Source organism: Petaurus breviceps, unplaced genomic scaffold (genome assembly GCF_028583685.1).
Source record: "Petaurus breviceps papuanus isolate PSGF00001 unplaced genomic scaffold, PetGlider_PUasm1.0 89821, whole genome shotgun sequence".
Classification (NCBI taxonomy): domain Eukaryota; kingdom Metazoa; phylum Chordata; class Mammalia; order Diprotodontia; family Petauridae; genus Petaurus; species Petaurus breviceps.
Window position 1 is genome coordinate 53,914 of NW_027187129.1, and position 18,922 is coordinate 72,835.

Genomic DNA, 18,922 nt, shown 5'->3' on the forward strand with positions numbered 1-18,922 from the left:
CAAATCGTTCTTTCTGTCTTAAGTCTTTCTTTATGTACCCGCAAAAGTGACCCCTATTACTGCAATGGAAATGCAAATTTAAAGATCTTCCCTGCCCCTAGGCTAAAGTGCACCTGGAGCCTGGGGTGGGAGGCTTGTTTTTCAGTAGATACTTTTTGATTGGCCAGTGAGTCAATAGGGTTGTTACATTCTCTGAGCCAGGAGAAGGCTATATAAGCCCTGATGTGTAGCTTTGTTTTGGGACTCACTTTGAGAAGTATTCTGTGATTCCCGGCTTTGAAACCCAGATGTTGTTTGGTATGGGTGTAATGGTTGGACAGTTTTGGAAATCTGTCTACTTGATCTGTTTCTGACTTGATAATTCTGTCTGTATATTCTGAAGTTCGGGGTGCTGACCTCTTTCCCCTGAACTAGGTAAACGATACATATTTGACTGATTCAAGTAAGCTTGTTAACCCATTTTGAGTTGCTTTCCTTTAACAAAGCAGATCTAAGAACCTGTGTTGGCAGACACCCTGGGGATGCTGGGGTGCTTGCTGCTACAATTACCTCTAGAGATATAAAATAAAAATTCCTCTATTTGTCATTTAAAGTCCTTTACAACCCAGATCCAGGCCACCTCTATAGAATTTCCCTATATCTTACTCTCCCTCTTCTGCTACATTTCCTTACTCTTTTTCATATAAACTCACAACTAAAGTATCTGAACACAATAGGAAGTTAAAATATCTATTATCCATAATTCAAATTAATGAACCACATGAAAATAGGAGAAAGTGGTGTCTTGAAAACCTAAAGAGAACATTAAGGAGAAGGTGATCAATAGTGTCAAAGTCTGCAGAGAGGTCAAGGAGAATGAGGATGGAGCAAAGACTACTGGATTTGGCAACTAAGAGACCATTGGTAACTTTGCAGAGGGCAGTTTGAATGGAATCCTAAGGTTAGAAGTCAGATTGTAAGGGGTTAAGAAGAGAGTTGGGCACTGTAGTGGAAAGAACGCTGGACTTGGAACCAGGAAGACTCCTCTTCCTGAATTCCATTCTGGCCTCAAACACTTCCTGGCTGTGTGACCCTGGGCAAGTCACTTTAGCCGGTTTGCCTCAGTTTCCCCATCTATAAAATGAGTTGGAGAAGGAAATGGCAAACCATTCCAGCATCTCTGCCAAGAAAACCCTAATGGGCTCATGAAGAGTTGGACATGGCTGAAATGACCGAACAACAAAGACAAGAGTGTGAAGAAAGTGAAGGCACGTGCTGTAGTCAGTCTTTTCAAGGAGTTTAGCTACAAAGGGTGGAGGAGATATAGGGGATGGGAGGATAAAGAGAGGGTTTTTTCAGGACGGGGGAGACATGGACATGTTTGTAGGCAGTAGGAAATGAGCCAGGAGAGAGGGAGAGATTGAAAATAAATGAGAGTGGGGGTGATAGAGGGGACAATCTATTGGAGGAAACAGGATTGAATGGGATTGCTTGAACACATAGAGCAGTTTAACTTTGGAAGAAGTAAGGTCACTTTATCATGTGAGAGTGGGCGAATTAGGAAATAGTGACAGAATGTATATAAATGAGATGAAGAAAAGGGGAGATGATGGAATTCATGGTGAATGGCCTTTTTTGGGGGGGGTGGATATGAGTCAAGGATCTCAGCTAAGAGAGTAGGGGCAGAGGGAGCCATAGGGATGAAAAGGTTTGGAAGAGTTGCTGTGAAGAGTGGGATAGATAGTTGCCAAGGGAGGTGTAGTAGAATTACCTAACATAAATGTGTAGTCCGTAGTCAGAAGAGTTGGGTGATTTTCTCCACCTTCATTCAGCTGCGTGTATGTAGGAACAAAGGCAGTGATTGGTGGGTGTGATTCAAGGCTGAGCCTTGGTAATGTACAATCAAAACCATAGCAATTGAGCTAAGGATTCAAGAGATGAGGGCAGCCTAGATTTGAATTGTTCCACTAAGGGGTCAAGATGGAGAAGAGAGGAGAGAGTAGCAGGTACAAGGGAGATGCCCTGAAAGAGAAATGAAGGGTCAAGGGATTGCCGATGTAGGTAAATAGTGGGGTTTTGTAAGGGAAGCAGAGGGAGAAGTGAAAAACCACTAGGTTATGGTTGGATAAGGGGATTTCAGAATTCTGGAACATTTGCGGATGATAGCAAGATCAAGGGTATGGCCATTTTTGTGTGTGACTGAGGAGTGATGCAGTAGCTCAAGGGAAGAACTGAGTGGTTAGGGTATTTCAGGGAGAATCAATATGTATGTTGAAGGCCCCCACAATGAGGCAGGAGTTGGGGAGGAGAGAATAATTGTAAGCCCTATACTGAATTCATTGAGGAAAGAAGGGGAGTAACCTAGAGGTCTATAGACAACAGCTACCAGGATTTTGATTGGGTGGTAGAAATGAATGGCATGAACCTTAAAGGAAGAGAGGTTACTCAGAGATCGAGGTAGGAGGAGAATCTGGAAGTGGCAGTGGGGAGCAAGGGGTCTTCCAACTTCCCCAACTTAACCAGCGAGCTGGGAAGAATGAGTGAAAGTGTAGCCAGTACTGGAAAGAATGGCCAGGGAGGCTGTGTCATCACGGGGAGCCAGGTTTCAATAAGAGCTAATAGATGGAAGGAGTAGGAGAGGAAAAGATTTAGTATGAAATGAAGTTCTTTACCTATGGAACAGGCATTCCAGGGGGCACAGTGGAAGAGTTGGGTGGTAGTTAGTTGGAACTTTGGGGTGGAGAGTTGAGGGGTATTGAGAACAAGTTTGGGGTAGGGAATAGGGTTTGGATGATGATCTTCAGAGGATCAGAATCACTGGGATGTGAAGGGTATGACCAAGTGTGAGCATGTTTATTATTGAATGGAAGGTGCCACTCTTTTTCTCAACAGGGGTTGGAGATCAGGCTAGAGGCCAAGTGCAATATGAGATGGGAGGTACATGGTCAAATGGTCAGATGTGAGGCCTAGCTTCATTATTCTTCTTCCCTCTGAAGAATGGAGATTCAGTGGGAAAGTGTGTAGCAGAGGATGTGAGTCAAACCTACACAGTAGGAGAAGGAAGATTGACTCCCCACCGACTTTCTTCTTCTTATTCCCTCAAGGGATAGGCATAGCAAGAAACGGAAGGCCTGAGGTCAAAGTCAAGATTGCTGTTCTTTGCACGGGAAGTTCTTCACATTTTGTTTGGGATGTCTAGCTGGCAGCAAGTGGTGGAAATTGCCTTGTGGTGGTACAGATGGAAGTTGTTACTTTGGGGGAGGGGCAGATGGAAGATGCCCCCAAAGTCCGTCTCTTTAATCACATGGTCAGATGACTGGAACTATAGAATGTCCACGCATGCTCCAAATTGGGGAGCAGAGACCTTTTATTAATCATCATCATATCTTTCTGTAAAGTAGGCTCTCCAGCCTCTTTGACATTGGTTTGAGCACACTGCACATCCTCTCAGAATGGATCTCCCATCGGCTGGGACCCTGCTACACCATCCTTTGCTTATAATGTATCATCAGTATGGTAGGACATGTATGTGATTTATAAATTACTATATGTAGATACACACATGTATTGGGGTGCATGTTCAATAATTTGTTACCTATAAGGGTGCATGCTTTAAAAACGTTTGGAGACCCCTAGTCTGATGGACTAAGCACCAAATCAGGAGTCCGTAGAACCTGAGTTTGAATCTTTCCTCTGACACCAGCCGGAGGCTATGAGCCATCTTCTAAACATGCTGAGATAGCTTTAGCATTTATCTCAACGAGTAGCTGTGAGGCATTTTACCACCTTTCAAGTGCTAGAGAAATCTGTTTTGTTATCACCATGCTTGGATAAGCAACAGAAAGGAATTGCTCCTTCCAATTGGATACTTCAGTTGATATCCCATAAACCTTGGATAAGCAGGAGAGATCGGCAGAGGGGAGATATGGCATCATGGAAGGCCTGCCAGATTTGGAGTCAGGAGACAAGAGTTTGAATTCCACCTGGACCTGCCTGGACAGGTCACTTCACTTCTCATGCCCAAGGTTCCTTACTTGTAAAATGGGAAAAATCACTTGGTAAACACTAAAGTTGGGAAGACATGGGAGTTCATTCCTCTGATCCCCATCTTGGTTTGCTCCTTCGTCTATGAGGTTGGCAACATGCTACCAATCCATTGTCATCAGGAGAGTGCCAGGGAACTTTTTTCCGCACCTAGTTCCTTTTGGAAACAGTTACACGTTTGTGAGATGGAAGCTTGGTTTCAGATCCTCCACATTCTGGTTGTTGTAACCTAGATGTTCCAGGCTTTTCACATGCATGGACTCCCCTTCACACATATGATTAATAGCCAAGCTATACTACTAGCTGGTCCCCAATAATGAAAACAACTCATGTTTGTATGGGACTTTAAGGTTTCTAAGGCAACTGGTCCATGGCCACACAGCTATGACATGCCCAAGGTGGGATAGGACTCTACTTCCGTGCACTGCTGGAAACTGTTTGCCATGCCCAAGGGTCCAAGTGTTGTCTCTGACACCAACAAAACTGTGTGAATGTATGGAAATTCACATCTCTGTGGGCCTTGGTTCTTTCATATGCACAAGAGGGACACAGGATTGGTTCTGCTGTCTGACAGGGTTGTTGTGAGGCAAGTGCTGGGGGAATATTACTGTAATTACTTTTGTCACTGGTGCTGGGATGAAATCCCCACTATCCTTTCCTGATCCAAGAAGAATGTTTATATCGTCTCATTCTGACCAAACTGGCAACCTGGAAAAAGGTCCGTGGGTCAAATGATAGTGATAACAAGACTAGATACAAAGGAAGCTTTCAGTAGGCCCTTATTCAATCTGGTTGGCTGAAATTCACACCCCTCAGTCATGCCAGAGTGTGCAGAGCCAAGGCCGGCTGCCAGGAGTTGACATTCTAACCATGCCACAGGCAAAGGGCACAACTGAATTCTTTATGTGTGGTGCCAACCAAGAGGGAATTACCATCTCAGGGAGGGGCAAAGCCTGGGAGCAAGTCGTAGGAAGAGAGTCGAGGTAAAGGCACATTCTCAACATTCCATGCCAGCCTTCTCATTTTAATTCATGTCTGGAAGCAAAGACACATCATGGAAAGAGGGGCTCCAGGTAAGTGTGTCAGGGAGAGAGACAGAGAGAGACACACAGAGAGATTCAATGACAGAGAGACAGAGACAAAGACAGAGATAGAGAGAGACAGAGCAACAGAGAGAGAGGAGGAGGGGAGGGGGAAACAGGAGCACTGGGAACTAGAGATGTGTATGGGAGTTGGTCTCATTAAGTTTTTTGACCTCTTGCAATTTTAGAGACTGTTGACAGTAGACCTTTCTCTTAATCTGAGTTGAGATAAAAACCTTGCTCCTAGTTGAAAAGCTCATTTACTTTTGTAATCTGTCAAACTTTTCCCACTCCTTTGCTGTTTTACTTGGATAAATGAGTTTAATTTGCCATTACTATTCATGATGGTCTTTTGTGTAACTAGTATTTGGTGGAAAGGAAGCTAAGTTGGCTAGTATAGGCTAAGGGTTAGCCTCCTTAAATGCAATGAGAGGGGTGGCTAGGTGGCACAGTGAATAGAGCACTGGCCCTAGAGTCACGAGGACCTGACACACTTACTAGCCGAGTGACCTTTGGCAAGTCACTTAACCCCAATTGTGCCCTGCCTTCCCCCCTCCAAAAAAGCAAAAAAAAAAAGAGTGATGAGACAAGTGACTTTTATTCTGATTTCCCTAAACACTGTACCCCTAGACTAGGCATATTTGAGGAATAACTGAAAGATACACTTCTAGGTCAATACCTCTATTGGAGATAGTAACAGTCCCCCAGCCCTCAGTGGTACTGGATCATGACTTCTTGTTTCTTCCAACTAGTCTGCTGCCACTTCCCACAAAGGTGAACCAAACTTCAAATCATAACTATCTATCCCATCTACGAGCTGCATCTCTGTATAGTATGCACATATTATCTTATATACAGAATAAATACAAATAAATACAAGGTAGTTGACTAAAAGGTACCTAAGGATGAGGGCATTGGCAATTGGGGGGCATCAGGAAAAGCTCATGTAGAAGGTGTTACTTTAGCTTTATCTTGAAGGAAGAGAGAGATATTCTGTGAAGCAGAGGTAAGGAGGGAGTGGCTTCTAGTCATGGGAAATGGCTATTGCAAAGCTGCAGATTTGGAAGATGCAGTGCCATTTGTAAGGAGCAGAGAGAACACCAGATGAGCTGAATCACAGAGTGCAGGGAGGGTAGTAATGTTGTTATTTGTCTTTCATTTAAAAATATTTAATGTTTATTTATTTAAAACAAATTTCCCCCAGTTACATGTAAAAACAATTTTTAATGTTCATTTTGAAAACTTTGGGTTCCAAATTCTCTCCCTTCCTCCCTACCCCACCCCCAATGAGAAGGAAAGCAGTTTGATATAGGTTACATGTATGTAGTCATACAAAACATACATATAATAGTCATGTTGTGAAAGAAAACATAGAAAAAAACTCAATAAAAATAAAGAAGTTTTTAAAAAGTAAGCTTCAACCTGTATTAAGACACCATCAATTCTTTCTCTGGGGATGGATAGCATTTTTCATCATAAGTCCTTCAGAGTTGTATTGCTGAGAATAGCTAAGTCATTCATAGTTGATCATCTTACAATAACGCTGTTACTTTGTACACAGTACATTTCCCTTTGCATCAGTTCATGTAAATCTTTCCAGGTTTTTCTAAGAGCATTCTGCTCATCATTTCTTATAGTACAATAGTATTCCATCATAATCACATATAAGTTGTTCAGCCATTCCCCAACTGGTGGTCATCCCTTAAATTTCTAATTCTTTGCCCCCAGAAATGAGCTGTTGTAATTATTTTTGTACATATAGGTCTTTTTTCTTTTTTTAAAATCTCTTCTGGGATGCAGATCTAATGGTATTATTGCTAGGTCAAAGAGTATGTGTAGCTGTATAGCCCTCTGAGCATAGTTCCAAATTGCTCTACAGAATGGTCGAATCATTTTACAACTTCGCCAACAGTGCGTTAATGTCTCATTTTCCCCACATCCCCTCCAACATTTGTTATTTACCCTTTCTGTCCTATTAGCCAATCTAATTGATATGAAGTAGTACCTCAGAATTGTTTGAATTTGCATTAAATAGCAAGTTAGATTAATTTTTTCGTATGGCTATAGATAGCTTTCATTACCTGAAAGCTGATGATATTTTTTGATGATTTATCAATTGGAGAATGGCTCTTATTTTTATAAATTTGACCCATTTCTCTATATGTTTGAGAAATGAGGCTTTTATCAGAGAAACTTGCTTCAATTTTTTTTTCACAGTTAGGACTGCTAACCTTATTTCCCTCCATCCTATTTCCTCCTCTGTTTATTCTATTCTGTCTCTCTTTTCACCCTGTCCCTCCTGAAGTGTTTTGCTTTTGATTACCCAATCCCTCAATCTATCCTCCCTTCTATCCCCCCCACCCCTTCTCTTGTCTGCTTCTCCTCCTACTTCCTGCAGGGTAAGATAGATTTCCATACCCAATTGAGTGTGTATCTTATTCCCTCATTGAGCCAATTCTGATGAAAGTAAGGTTCACTCACTCCCCCTCACCTCCCCCTTCTTCCCCCCACTGTAAAAGCTTTTTCTTGCCTCTTTTATGTTAGGTAATTTACCCCATTCTATCTCTCCCTTTCTCTTTTTCCCAGTACATTCCTCTATCACCCCTTAATTTTATTTTTTTTAAATATCCTTTCATAGTCAACTCACAGTTGTGCCCTCTATGTGTATATATATATATATTTATTATATAAAATATATAATATATGTGTGTGTATGTATAGGGGGTGGGGTGAAAGAAGAAGAAAGATAAGAGGGGGCCAGGTTGTGAAGGGCTTTGAATGTCAAGCAAAAGATTTTATATTTGGTCCTGGAAGTAATAGGGAACTAATGGGGTTTGTTGAATTGGGGGGGCAGGTTGGGTAGGTAAAGGGAGGGAATCATTGTTGACAAGCTCAGATCTGTACTTTAAGAAGACTGACAGTTGAGTGTAGGATGGATTGGGGCAAGCAAAGACTTGAGGGACAGGAACACCAACCAACAGGCTATTGCACTAGTCCAGGCATGAGGTGATGAGGGCCTGCACCAGGGTGGTGGCAAGAGGTGTTAGAGGAGAGAAGGAGGCATATGGGAGATATATCATGAAGATAAAATTGACAGGACCTGGCAACCGATTGAATATGGATGGGTGTATCTGGGATGGTGAGAGACAATAAGGAGTTGAGGACAACACCTAGGTGCAAGCCTGGGTACCGAGAGAATGATGGCACCCTGAAGAATAATAGGAAAATGAGGAAGAAGGGAGGACTGGGGGGGAAAGATGATTTCAGTTTCAGACATGTTGAATTTAAGATGTCTATAAGCTATCCAGTTTGAAATGTCTAAGAGGTAGCTGCAGATGCAAGTCTGGAGGTTAGGAGAGAGGTTAGGGCTAGATACACAGATCTGAGAACAATCAGGGTAGAGATAATTGAATCTGTGAGAATGGATGAGGTCACTAAGTGAAATAGTAGGGATGGAGAAGAGGGCCCAAGATGACACCCACTTTTAGGTTAACCCCCTTCCCAACAAATATTAAAAGTCATACAAAAGACCATCATGAATAGCAATAGCAAGTAAACCTATTTATCCAGGGGGTTCAACAGAAGTGGAAAGTAGATAGTAGACAAAAATCCAGCAAAGGAGACTGAGGAGAGTGTCATGAAACTTAGAGAGAAGAAAGTATCATGGAGAAGAGATGGATAGATAGTATTAAAGGCTGCAGAGAGATGAAGGAGAATAAGGACTGAGAAAAGGCCATTGGATCTGGCAATTAGGAGATCACTAGTCATGTGGGAGGCACTTTCAGTGGAATGATGAGGTTGGAAGCCAGATTGTAGAGTTTAAAAGAGATCAAAGGGAAAGGAAGTGGAGGCAGTGATTGTAGACTGCCTTCTCCAAGAGTTTAGCCATAAAAGGGGTGGATGAATCAAATGAAGTTTTTTTAGGGTAGGAGAGAAATGGATATGTTTGTAGCTAAGTAGGAGGTAACCAGTAGAGGAGGAGAGATTGAAGATAAGTGAGAGATGATGGAGGGTGCAATCTGCTGGGATCGCACCCAAGATGGGATGGAATGGGATCACCTGTGTATGTACAGGAGTTTACCTTGGTAAGGACAAAGGCCAAATGTTCTGAGGCAGGGGGAAGGCATCTAGGTGATGTGAAATGAGGAGCAGAGAAGAGGGAGCTATTTTTCAGTAAAATGTGAGGCCAAGTTCTCAGCTGGGACAGGGAAGCCATGGGAGGTTTGAGGAAGGATGAACAGGTTTGCAAAACTGCAGTGTTGAGTGGGACAGGCTAGTTGCCTGACTGACCCCCTTCCAAGTTTTCACTTGTTGCATTTTTTTTTATAGATTTTTCTTTTTGCTCTTTGGAGGGGGGGGGGAGGTAGGGCAAATGGGGTTAAGTGACGGCACTATTTATCATTTCTTTTTTTCCTGTTCCCGGTTATTCCCCATTGATGTACACACTTCACCTAATATGCAAGAAGTTCAGATAGAATTCCTGGGAGTGTGGATGGGGGAGGACATTTCCTTAATTTAAGTGACTTGACCATAATCTCGCAGCTAGATAGAAAAATTAAACAGAAAAAGAAAAGAAAAAAAAAACAAGAAAAAATCAGCCTCCTTCTGAAGAACTGAAAGGAGGTATTTCATAAATGGCATACATTTCCATGTCATGCCAAGTGTGTTTTGCAACTTAATTCGAATTAGGACCAATCAATCCCATTTGTGTTCTGAGAGCAAACATCCGTGCTCAGGTACATGCGTTCAAATTTCGCCCCTGCCATTTACATGCCCGCAGCTCGACTGAGGGGCCGCGATTTCTCTCTCGGTAGGTCCAGAAAATCAGGCCACGGACCAATTCTGCTGAGAACCTCGACCCTGGCTTTGCGATCGTTTTCGGTGGCATTCCCGGTAAGCGGTGCCTTGAGTGAGATGCGGAAAGGAACCCAGGCTGGTCCAGAGCCCTGCCCAGCTTCTCCTCTCCACCACCGCCCAGCTGTGGTGAGATCATTTCCTCGAGGAGGCGGAGCCTGGGAGGAGTGAAGAGAAAACGGCGAGAGAAGAAGGGGGCTATTTGGCTCCTGTTCTTCGAGCTGAGAGCATCATGGCTAGCTATCAGCAGCCCGAGGAGGAGACCCTCCAGGCCCTCCGGGATATGGCCAATCGCCTGAGGATCCACTCCATTCAGGCTACCTGCGCCTCCAATTCAGGGTAATGTCACATATTCTTTCTTTTGGGGGAAGCTTTGGCAAGGGAGAATGTGGTTTCCCGATACTCTTCCGCTGACCACTCCCCTCCCCTCTCCCTCACTTTAGGCGGATGGATGGATTCGGATAAGATAAGGGAGAGGAAGGGTCGGCGCGCTCGGGTGGCTGGCATTTCAGCTGGGTGTTTCTCCATCTCCATCCCCATGTTTTGCTCTATTGGATGTTTTATTGTTCTGTGGGATGCGATGCATGGTGGCAGATGATGGAAGTGGGGGTGGGGTGTGCCGTATCGGCCACCGCCCCTTTAAGTCGCCGCCTGGTGGAAACAGGTGGGCAATGATTGGGATCGCACAAAGCCAGCTGCAGGCGCGTTTTAGCCTAGGGAAAGCCGGCTTGGGGGCGAGTGTATTTTGGATGTGACCTGCCTTAGCATCCTCCCAGCTGAAGCCTCCTGACAAGGAAGCAGGCTGGTGGCTTTCCAAGGAGGAAGGAATTGAAAGGAACGAGTTGATTTCATTCATTTCATTTCTTGGTTTGAATTTTTTATGCTTAATTTTTTCTAATCGCCTGATTTCATTCATTTCTGAGATAGGGTGCAGGTTTCAGTTCAAATGCTTTTGGGGGGAGGCAGGGAAAGCCTGTTTTCTCAGGTATCTAGAGAGAGAATTTAAATCGCCTTTATTTGGGATTTCTGTCGAGATTTCTGCTTACCTAAGATAAAGGTAACTCGGGTCCCTTTTGATGGATTTTTTTTTTCCCCCTGATAAACACTGCTGCCTAAGATGGCTGCCGAAATAGAAAAAAAAGGCAGGGTGTTCACCTCCCATACACCTACCCACCGCAGCAAAGATCTGAAATCAATTTGTCAGCAAGCATTTATTAAATGCTTATTTCAGGCACTGGGAATTTATACTAGATTGAATGATGATCAAGAAATCCAGTGAGAACCTACAGCCATTAGCCCATAGGAAATACAAAAGGGACCCTAAGCAAGACCAATTCGAGTGCAGGGGGAGACTCCCAGGGTGACCAGAGAAAGGCGAGACATACATACATACACAAAGCCCTTTCAGGAGGCAGCAAGTGCATAGGGCTCTCCTGTAGGGCACGTAAGCGATTTGATAAAAAAAAGCCCAACTGATATGGAAAACAGGTAAATGAGAGAGAATTGAAGAATCATTGGATTCCCTGAAAACCATGATTTAAAAAATTAATAATAATAATAATTAATAGTTGACATTTAGATAGCACTTGTCATGTGCCACGCACTTACCATGTTTTACAATTATTACCTCATTTGATCCTCACAACAACCCTGGGAGGTGGATGCTACAATCATCCCAATTTTACAGATGAGGAAACTGAGGCACACAGGTTAAATGACTTGCCTAGGGTCGAAGAACTAGTAAATATGTGAGTTCAGACCACCTAAAAAAAGCCTGAATACTATATTTCAAGAAATCATTAATGAAAACTGTCCAGATCTATCAGAACCAAAGGGCAAAGTAAAGATGGAAAGATTCCACCAATCACTTCCTTAAAGAAACCCCAAGAAAGATTTTAAAAGAGGTTTACAACCAGATATGGTATCTGCCTGAAATGTAATTTCTCATATTCCTCTTTTTTATTGTAAGGTATTAGATTAGATGATTTCAGTTGCTTCTGCTTTATACAGAAAATGCTATGTTCACTAAGTCTGAATACAGGAAAATGGCTTTTTTGTGCTGCTTTGCTTAAATACAAATCACAGGTCTGTAATCTGTACTATATGTAATTATTCTTTTCTTTTGACTGTCATTTCAAAAATGTATATTTTCTGATTATTATCATGAATTGTTAATGCTATAAAACAAAAGATAAATATCCTATATTCTCCTATATAATAAATTACCATGACTAATTGGGGTTTTATTATTGGTGGTTTCTTGGAATATGTTGCAATTTTTTAGTTGTAATAAAATCTAGTAGTGACTCAATTAAAGGATGTCAAATATAAAAGATGCATATCTTGATTAAACATTATTTTAATTAATTTAAAATTATTTAAATTATACATTTAACGTATATTTAAATTTATTTAAATTCTATCTTTAGCATATATTTAAATTAGTTTAAAATCATATTTAAATTTGTTTAAATCACACATTTATCATATTTAAATTTATTTAAACTACACATTATATATTTAAATTTATTTAAATGGTATATTTACTGTATTTTTAAATTTATTTAAATCACATATTTATTATATATTCAAATTTAAATAGTTACATTTAATTAATTAAAAACAAGATGTTTCCCCAAAAGGAAACATCCCATGTTAATGTCATACCCCAAAATCGTGAGCTATCACATCAAAGAAAACAATACTGCAGGTATTTAGAAATAAGCTGTTCAAGTATCAAGGAGTAATAGTCAGGATCACAGAAAACCTGACAGCTTCTACTATATCCCAGAGGAGAATGTGGAATAGAGTATTCCAAAGGTCAAAAGATACAGGCTTACAACCAAGGATAATTTACTTGGCAAAGCTAAGTCTAGTCCTATGTATGGGGAAAATGGATTTTTTAATGTAACAGAAGACTTTTAAGCATTTCTGGTGAGTAGGAGCCTTGAAATGCAAACACAAGAGTCCAGAGAAACCTAGAAAAGGAAATTTATTGGAGCAATCAGAAGGGGCTGTATGATAATGTACTGCTAACTTTCTAAAAGGAGGAGAAAGGGTTCCTTCAGAACTTTAAGATCTTCAAAGGATTTTGAGGGAGTTGAATAAGAAAGACAGAGGCCCCTGGAGGGTGGGGGGTGGGGGCAGGTAGGTTGGATTTATTCTGAGGGTTCAAAGAGGGGAAAGAGGAGAGAGGGTAAAAGGAGGAAGACTGTGGTCTAGAAAGGAAGGAGATGGAACTTGCAGTTTCTTATACATGAGGTAGAAGAGAACCACAGAATGCACAGAGGAGGGGGTAGGGGAAATGGACAACAGATGAACTTTACACTGTTAGCTGAAATGGACAAAGAAACATTGTACACACCCACAGAGTTTGGTGTAGAAATACATCAGACTCAACAGGGAAACAAACAGGGAGGGGGGAGTGGGGTTATGAGAGAGAAAGATGTCAGGGTAGGAATTGTCACAAGCCGAACAAACTTTCTTATCCCAAAGGGAAGTTTAAAGGAGAGGGGAAAAAGGCAAAGCAAAGAATTTGAATCTGAGGAAGTATCCATCATTTGAACAAATTGTGGTAAATAAATGTAGTATTATTGCTCTGTAAAAAATTAACAAAGGACAGTTTTAGGGAATCCTGTGTAGTATGAATTGATGCAGAGTGAAGTAAGCAGGACCAGAAGAACTGTTTATACAAGGACAGCAACATTGTAAAGAAAAATGACTTTGAAGGCCTTAAGAACTCTGATGAATGCAGTGAGCAATCATGTCTCCGCAGAAAACCTAGGATGTTACTCACCTTCTGACAGAGTTGATGAAAAAGTACAGAAAGACATACATTGTTGGATATGGACACCATGTAGATATGTTTTGCTTAGTTATTACAAGAGTTTTTTTTTGAGGGGTGAAGGGCAAGGCAATAAAGGTTAAGTGTCTTGCCTAAGGTCACACAGCTAGTTAAGTATTAAGTGTCTGAGGTCAGATTTGAACTCAGGTCCTCCTGACTCTAGGGTCGTTACTCTATTCACTGTGCCACCTAACTGCCCCTTGTTTGTTTTTTAAATGGTGTGAGATTTGGGGAAGAGGAGGGCTTAATAAAAGTGATGCCAAAAAATGGGATTGATAAAACATTTAAAATGTATAGAAGAGATAAGAAGGAAGGATTACAGGTCAAGAGGATCAATGGACATTTTTTTTTTCTGGCTGTCCTCTGTGTCTTCTCTGACAACTGACCTCTCTGGCTTCCTTTAAATCCCAATTGAAATCCCATGTTCTAACAGGAAGCCTCCTCCCAACCCCTCTTAAAAAGGTGATGAATTTAAAAGATACAGATGAAAGTACAGACCAACAGGATCAATCAATCAGGCAACATGTATTAAGCTCCAACTATGTGCCAGGTACTGTGCTAAGCACTGGGGACATAAAAAGAGGCAAAAGACCATTTCTGCCCTCACAGTGGAAGAGGGAGGGTATATCAAGCATGGGGGACAACCAGAGAGAAGGTCTGGAGCTGAGAGATGAAATGTTTTGTTCATGGAACAGTTAGGAAGCCAGTGTTTGAAGAGTATATATTGAGAAGTAAGGTGTAAGCAGACTGAGGTAGAAGGGAACTGACTAGGTTATGAAGGGCTTTGAATGCCAAATGGAGCATTTTTGTATTTGCTACTGTAGACATTTAGGGTTGTGAGGACAAAATATTGTAATATGGAATGCACCTTATAAACTGGAAAGTACTATATAAATGCTATAGTTTTGATTATTAGTAGTAATTTAATATAAATCCATGATGTGGTCATGTAATTAATGTTGTTACTTAATGTAAAAATTACATTACTAGTAATGTAAGAGTTGAGATTTGAACCTAGATCTTCAGACTAGCAATCTTTCTGACCCAGCAATCTTTCTCCAGTAGCTCAAATTTGGTCTCAACATATTCAAGTCCATTCTAGTTTGTCGAGACATTTTGGCATCTCTATCATCTAACATGTTAGCTCTTCTTCTATCTGTCTTATCTAAAAATCTGAGAACTGTCCGTGATATTCTTGATTCTCTAATTTAGGAGAACCTTCTCTCTGAACAGGCTCTACCTGATGACAGGCTGAAGTTCCTTACCAAACTGAGGGTCCAGTTTTATAGACCCTTGGGGTACTTAGTACTTGGTGCGGTTATTTGCTTTATAAATATTTATCTAAATACAAGGCAGTATTCCACTCTCAGCCAATGAAGTGACTTTTAAAATTTAAATTTTAAAACACTACAAACAGCAACTCTCATAATGTTAATGTATGAACTCTCTCCTTTCCCTTCTTATCCTTCCAGAAACTTGAAGCAAAGAGATGTTTTAATGAGAATGATGTGTTTTATAGTCAGTGAACAGACAAAATCTAATTTTCAGGATCACATTTTTCCTTCTGCAGATTTCTGAGGAGGTGGTGGTTTTGCTCTTTTTTTTCATATGTTTTGCCTATAACTTATTAGAAACTGTTCTTAGAAACTTCCTAAGTACAAAGCAATTAAAAGTACATTGATTTGTTAAGAAAGCTAGAGAAATATTATCATTGCTTTTCACAGTACATTCAGTATTTTCTGAAAGAGGTCACTATTGTACATTTGATGTCATTCTAGTGGATTTGACATTTTATTATATGACAAATAAATTTCTGGCTTTCTGAAAATGCCACAGATCAGTCCTAGTGAGACCAAACCTTTGGATGGGTTTGCTTTGCACATTGCTGTTGCTTCATAAATTTTTGTTTGATTTGAGAAGAGTACAATGGACAACTTTGGTGTCTCATGATTTTAAAGTCCCAAGGCAGTAGAGGCAGTAAGTTTATATTAGGGAATGGCTTTTGGTTTCTTGCCCCCTGCCTCGCTGGAGTCATTGTAGGCCAGGAGAAATGGCCTTGTAGGTCTGAGAAACCTTGTGCTATTAAGTTTAATTAGTCAGTTTTATAACTTGTCATGAGTAGTTTAATGTTGCATAAAAATGGAAAGTATTGTTTTTCTTTCAGTCATCCCACCTCTTGCTGTAGTGCAGCCGAAATTATGTCTGTGTTGTTCTTCTACACAATGAAATATAAACCAACAGAACCAGGAAATCCAAACAATGACCGATTTATTCTGTCAAAGGTAAGAGGGACAGGGTACCTGGACGTTGCTGCTAATGAGGGTTCTTTGAAGATAGAGTTGTGAAAAAAAGATGGCTTAATAGCTGTGATGAGTTACTCTTGCCCTTTTTGGTTGATTTTAATAAGCATCTCTAAACTTGAAACCTTTAACTATCAGGTACTATTTTACAGCAGTTTGTTCTATTTGGCTGTTCCTACTTTTATTCAGATAAGACATACTCAGGGACTCTAGCTGAATATGACCCAAGATCCCAAGGTGCTCTTGCTTATTCACCATGGCGGGGGTGGAGGGCTGGGTGGGAGGGGGATATTGGTTACTGATAAGACCAATTCTTAAGATTCTTTTAAAAGGACTTTTGAGAGTATGTATTTCAGCCACCTAATTTTACAGGTGAGAAAACCAAGCCCCATTAAGGTAATGTATCTAACGCAATTGTAATATAATACCTGGGCTAGTGCTTTCCCCCCTCATCTCAGCCCTTACTTTGAATTTATTTGCATATGTATATATTTACATATGCTATTTCTCCCTACTCTACTTATTTCCCATTTGATTTCCAGGAAATTAGATATGGAATTGCTTAACTTGGAATACAATGTGACCAACATTGGATGAAGGGAAATATTAATTTTTGCATCCCAGATTTAGAGCTGAAAGGGATGTCCAAGATCATTTAGTCCCTCATTTACAGAGGAAGAAACTAAAATTAAAATGACTTGTCCAAGGTCACATAGTTATACTACAGGATTCAGACCCCCGTTTTCTGACTTGAAATCTAACAATCTTTCCAAGACCCCACAATTTTAGTTTTCAGCTGAGGACTGAGAAATTTGCACAAAGATAATCTAGTCCTTACCTATCCTATAAGGATATTGTGAGTGTAATCCCTATGATATTTTCTTAAATTAAAATGTGTTGACCAGAGAACTTTTGTGAAATCTTCAATTTGGACATGAATGAACTTTATTCCTTCTGGGATTGATATGCTACCAGAAGTTTTGAATTGTTTTTCTTACAAACTCGAGTTCTTCTGCAGGGTCATGCTGCTCCTATCCTGTATGCTGCCTGGGCTGAGGCTGGTGATGTTGACCAAGCTGACCTTTTGAACTTGAGGAAGATTGACTGTGACCTAGAGGGCCATCCTACTCCTGTAAGTTCTCCTGTGTAAACTCTCTGCTGGTTTGATCTGACACTCATAGTGGGGCATGGGGTATCTAGTTTTTGCCAATGACTTAAATGTAAGTAAATTCTTGTAACGACTGGGGATCAGAAGGAAGAAAAGAATCAGAAAACTCAAGCAGTGGTGCTGGAAGCAGGGAGATATCAGAAGATGAGGAGCAGGAGAAAATGATTCCATCCCTGCCATTTACTTAAAAAATATCAAAACAAACAAATAGAAAAGGAGACAAGCCAGAGTGTGGGTTGCTTTTGTACTTTGTGTTTTTGTTTTCATTCTATTTTTTGTTGTATAAAAAGGAAATTTCTCCCACCAATACATTTTTCTCTCTGTAGCTTAAACTTTTAAAAAGTGGCTGGGGGCACTGAGATGTTGCTTATGGTCATGCCACTATTATATGTAGAAGACAGCGCTTGAACTCAGGTCTTCTTGGCTCTGAAGCCTAAAATAATATTTTAGAAATCATCAGCCTTGGAAGTGTTATGTTACCACCCTGGCAGAGTTTATTATTTACATAATAATTTGCCTATTTTAATATTTACATACCAGGGATTAACAATGATGCCTAAAGCATAGAATTTGTTGGTTGGATATAATCTTCCTTATCCCAAAGGGAAGTTTAAAGGAGAGGGGAAAAAAAGCAAAGCAAAGAATTTGAATCTGAGGAAGTATCCATCTTTTGAACAAACTGTGGTAAATAAATGTAGTATTATTGCTCTGTAAAAAATAACAAAGGACAGTTTTAGGGAATCCTGAGTAGTATGAATTGATGCAGAGTGAAGTAAGCAGGACCAAGGAGAACTGTTTATACAAGATCAGCAACATTGTAAAGAAAAATGACTTGAAGGCCTTAAGAACTCTGATCCTGGCTCAGAGAAAGTAACAACCTTATTGACTCACTGGCCAATCAAGAAGTATCTACTGAAAAACAAGCCTCCCACCCCCGGCTCCAGGTGCACTTTAGCCTAGGGGCAGGGAAGATCTTTAAATTTACATTCCCATTACATAGATTCATACCAAAAATATCTTCTCATATACTGTCTCAAATTAAAAACTCACATGGGTGAGTCCTAATTAAAAATGCAGATACTTCTGGTTTACTAATTCATATATTAGTGTAAATTAATAATATTTTCCTTCTAGGACCAAGATGAGATTAACAACATTATGATATTGAGAATTAGGTGATTTTGGAGCTTGGGGCACTTTAGGGGATAGGGAAGACTTAGGTGGACACATGGAGATTTAGATCAAAATAAAGTCACTGACTAGAGGCTGAAATTCTGGGTCCAGGAGCAAAGGCCCAAATTGGACAGGAAGGAGTAAAACAGCACGGGACTGTATAAGGGTCAAATACGACAATATGTAAGATATTTATAAATGGGATATAAAGTATTAAAGTGCTATACAACTGTCATTATTCATATGAATGGTAATATTAATAAGCAGGAGGTCTGGGTTTGAATCTCAGTTCTGACATCTCCAGGGTACAGGACACTGAGAGGTAAGTAGATACCAAAGAAAAATAGTCTATTTCAAAAATCTTACCTAATGCCAATGCCCTACCCAGGAAAGGGGAAGAAAACACTCATCTTCCATCCTGTGCTGTGTGGCATCCTTGTGCCCAGGACCAAGAATTTAGGTAGTGCTATTAGTACCA

General features: G+C 40.6%; 1 protein-coding gene across 1 annotated transcript in view; it reads left to right on the top strand.

The window, feature by feature from the left end:
- The first annotated feature begins 10,095 nt into the window (after positions 1-10,095).
- The window catches only part of LOC138176519 (transketolase-like protein 2), a 30,620-nt gene continuing 21,793 nt past the window's right edge, over positions 10,096-18,922 (top strand). Inside the window, exons 1-3 of the mRNA XM_069107309.1 lie at positions 10,096-10,298; positions 15,968-16,085; positions 17,122-17,235. Coding sequence (XP_068963410.1) covers positions 10,192-10,298; positions 15,968-16,085; positions 17,122-17,235 — 339 coding nt within the window. The 5' untranslated portion in view covers positions 10,096-10,191. The remainder of the gene's footprint in view (positions 10,299-15,967; positions 16,086-17,121; positions 17,236-18,922) is intronic.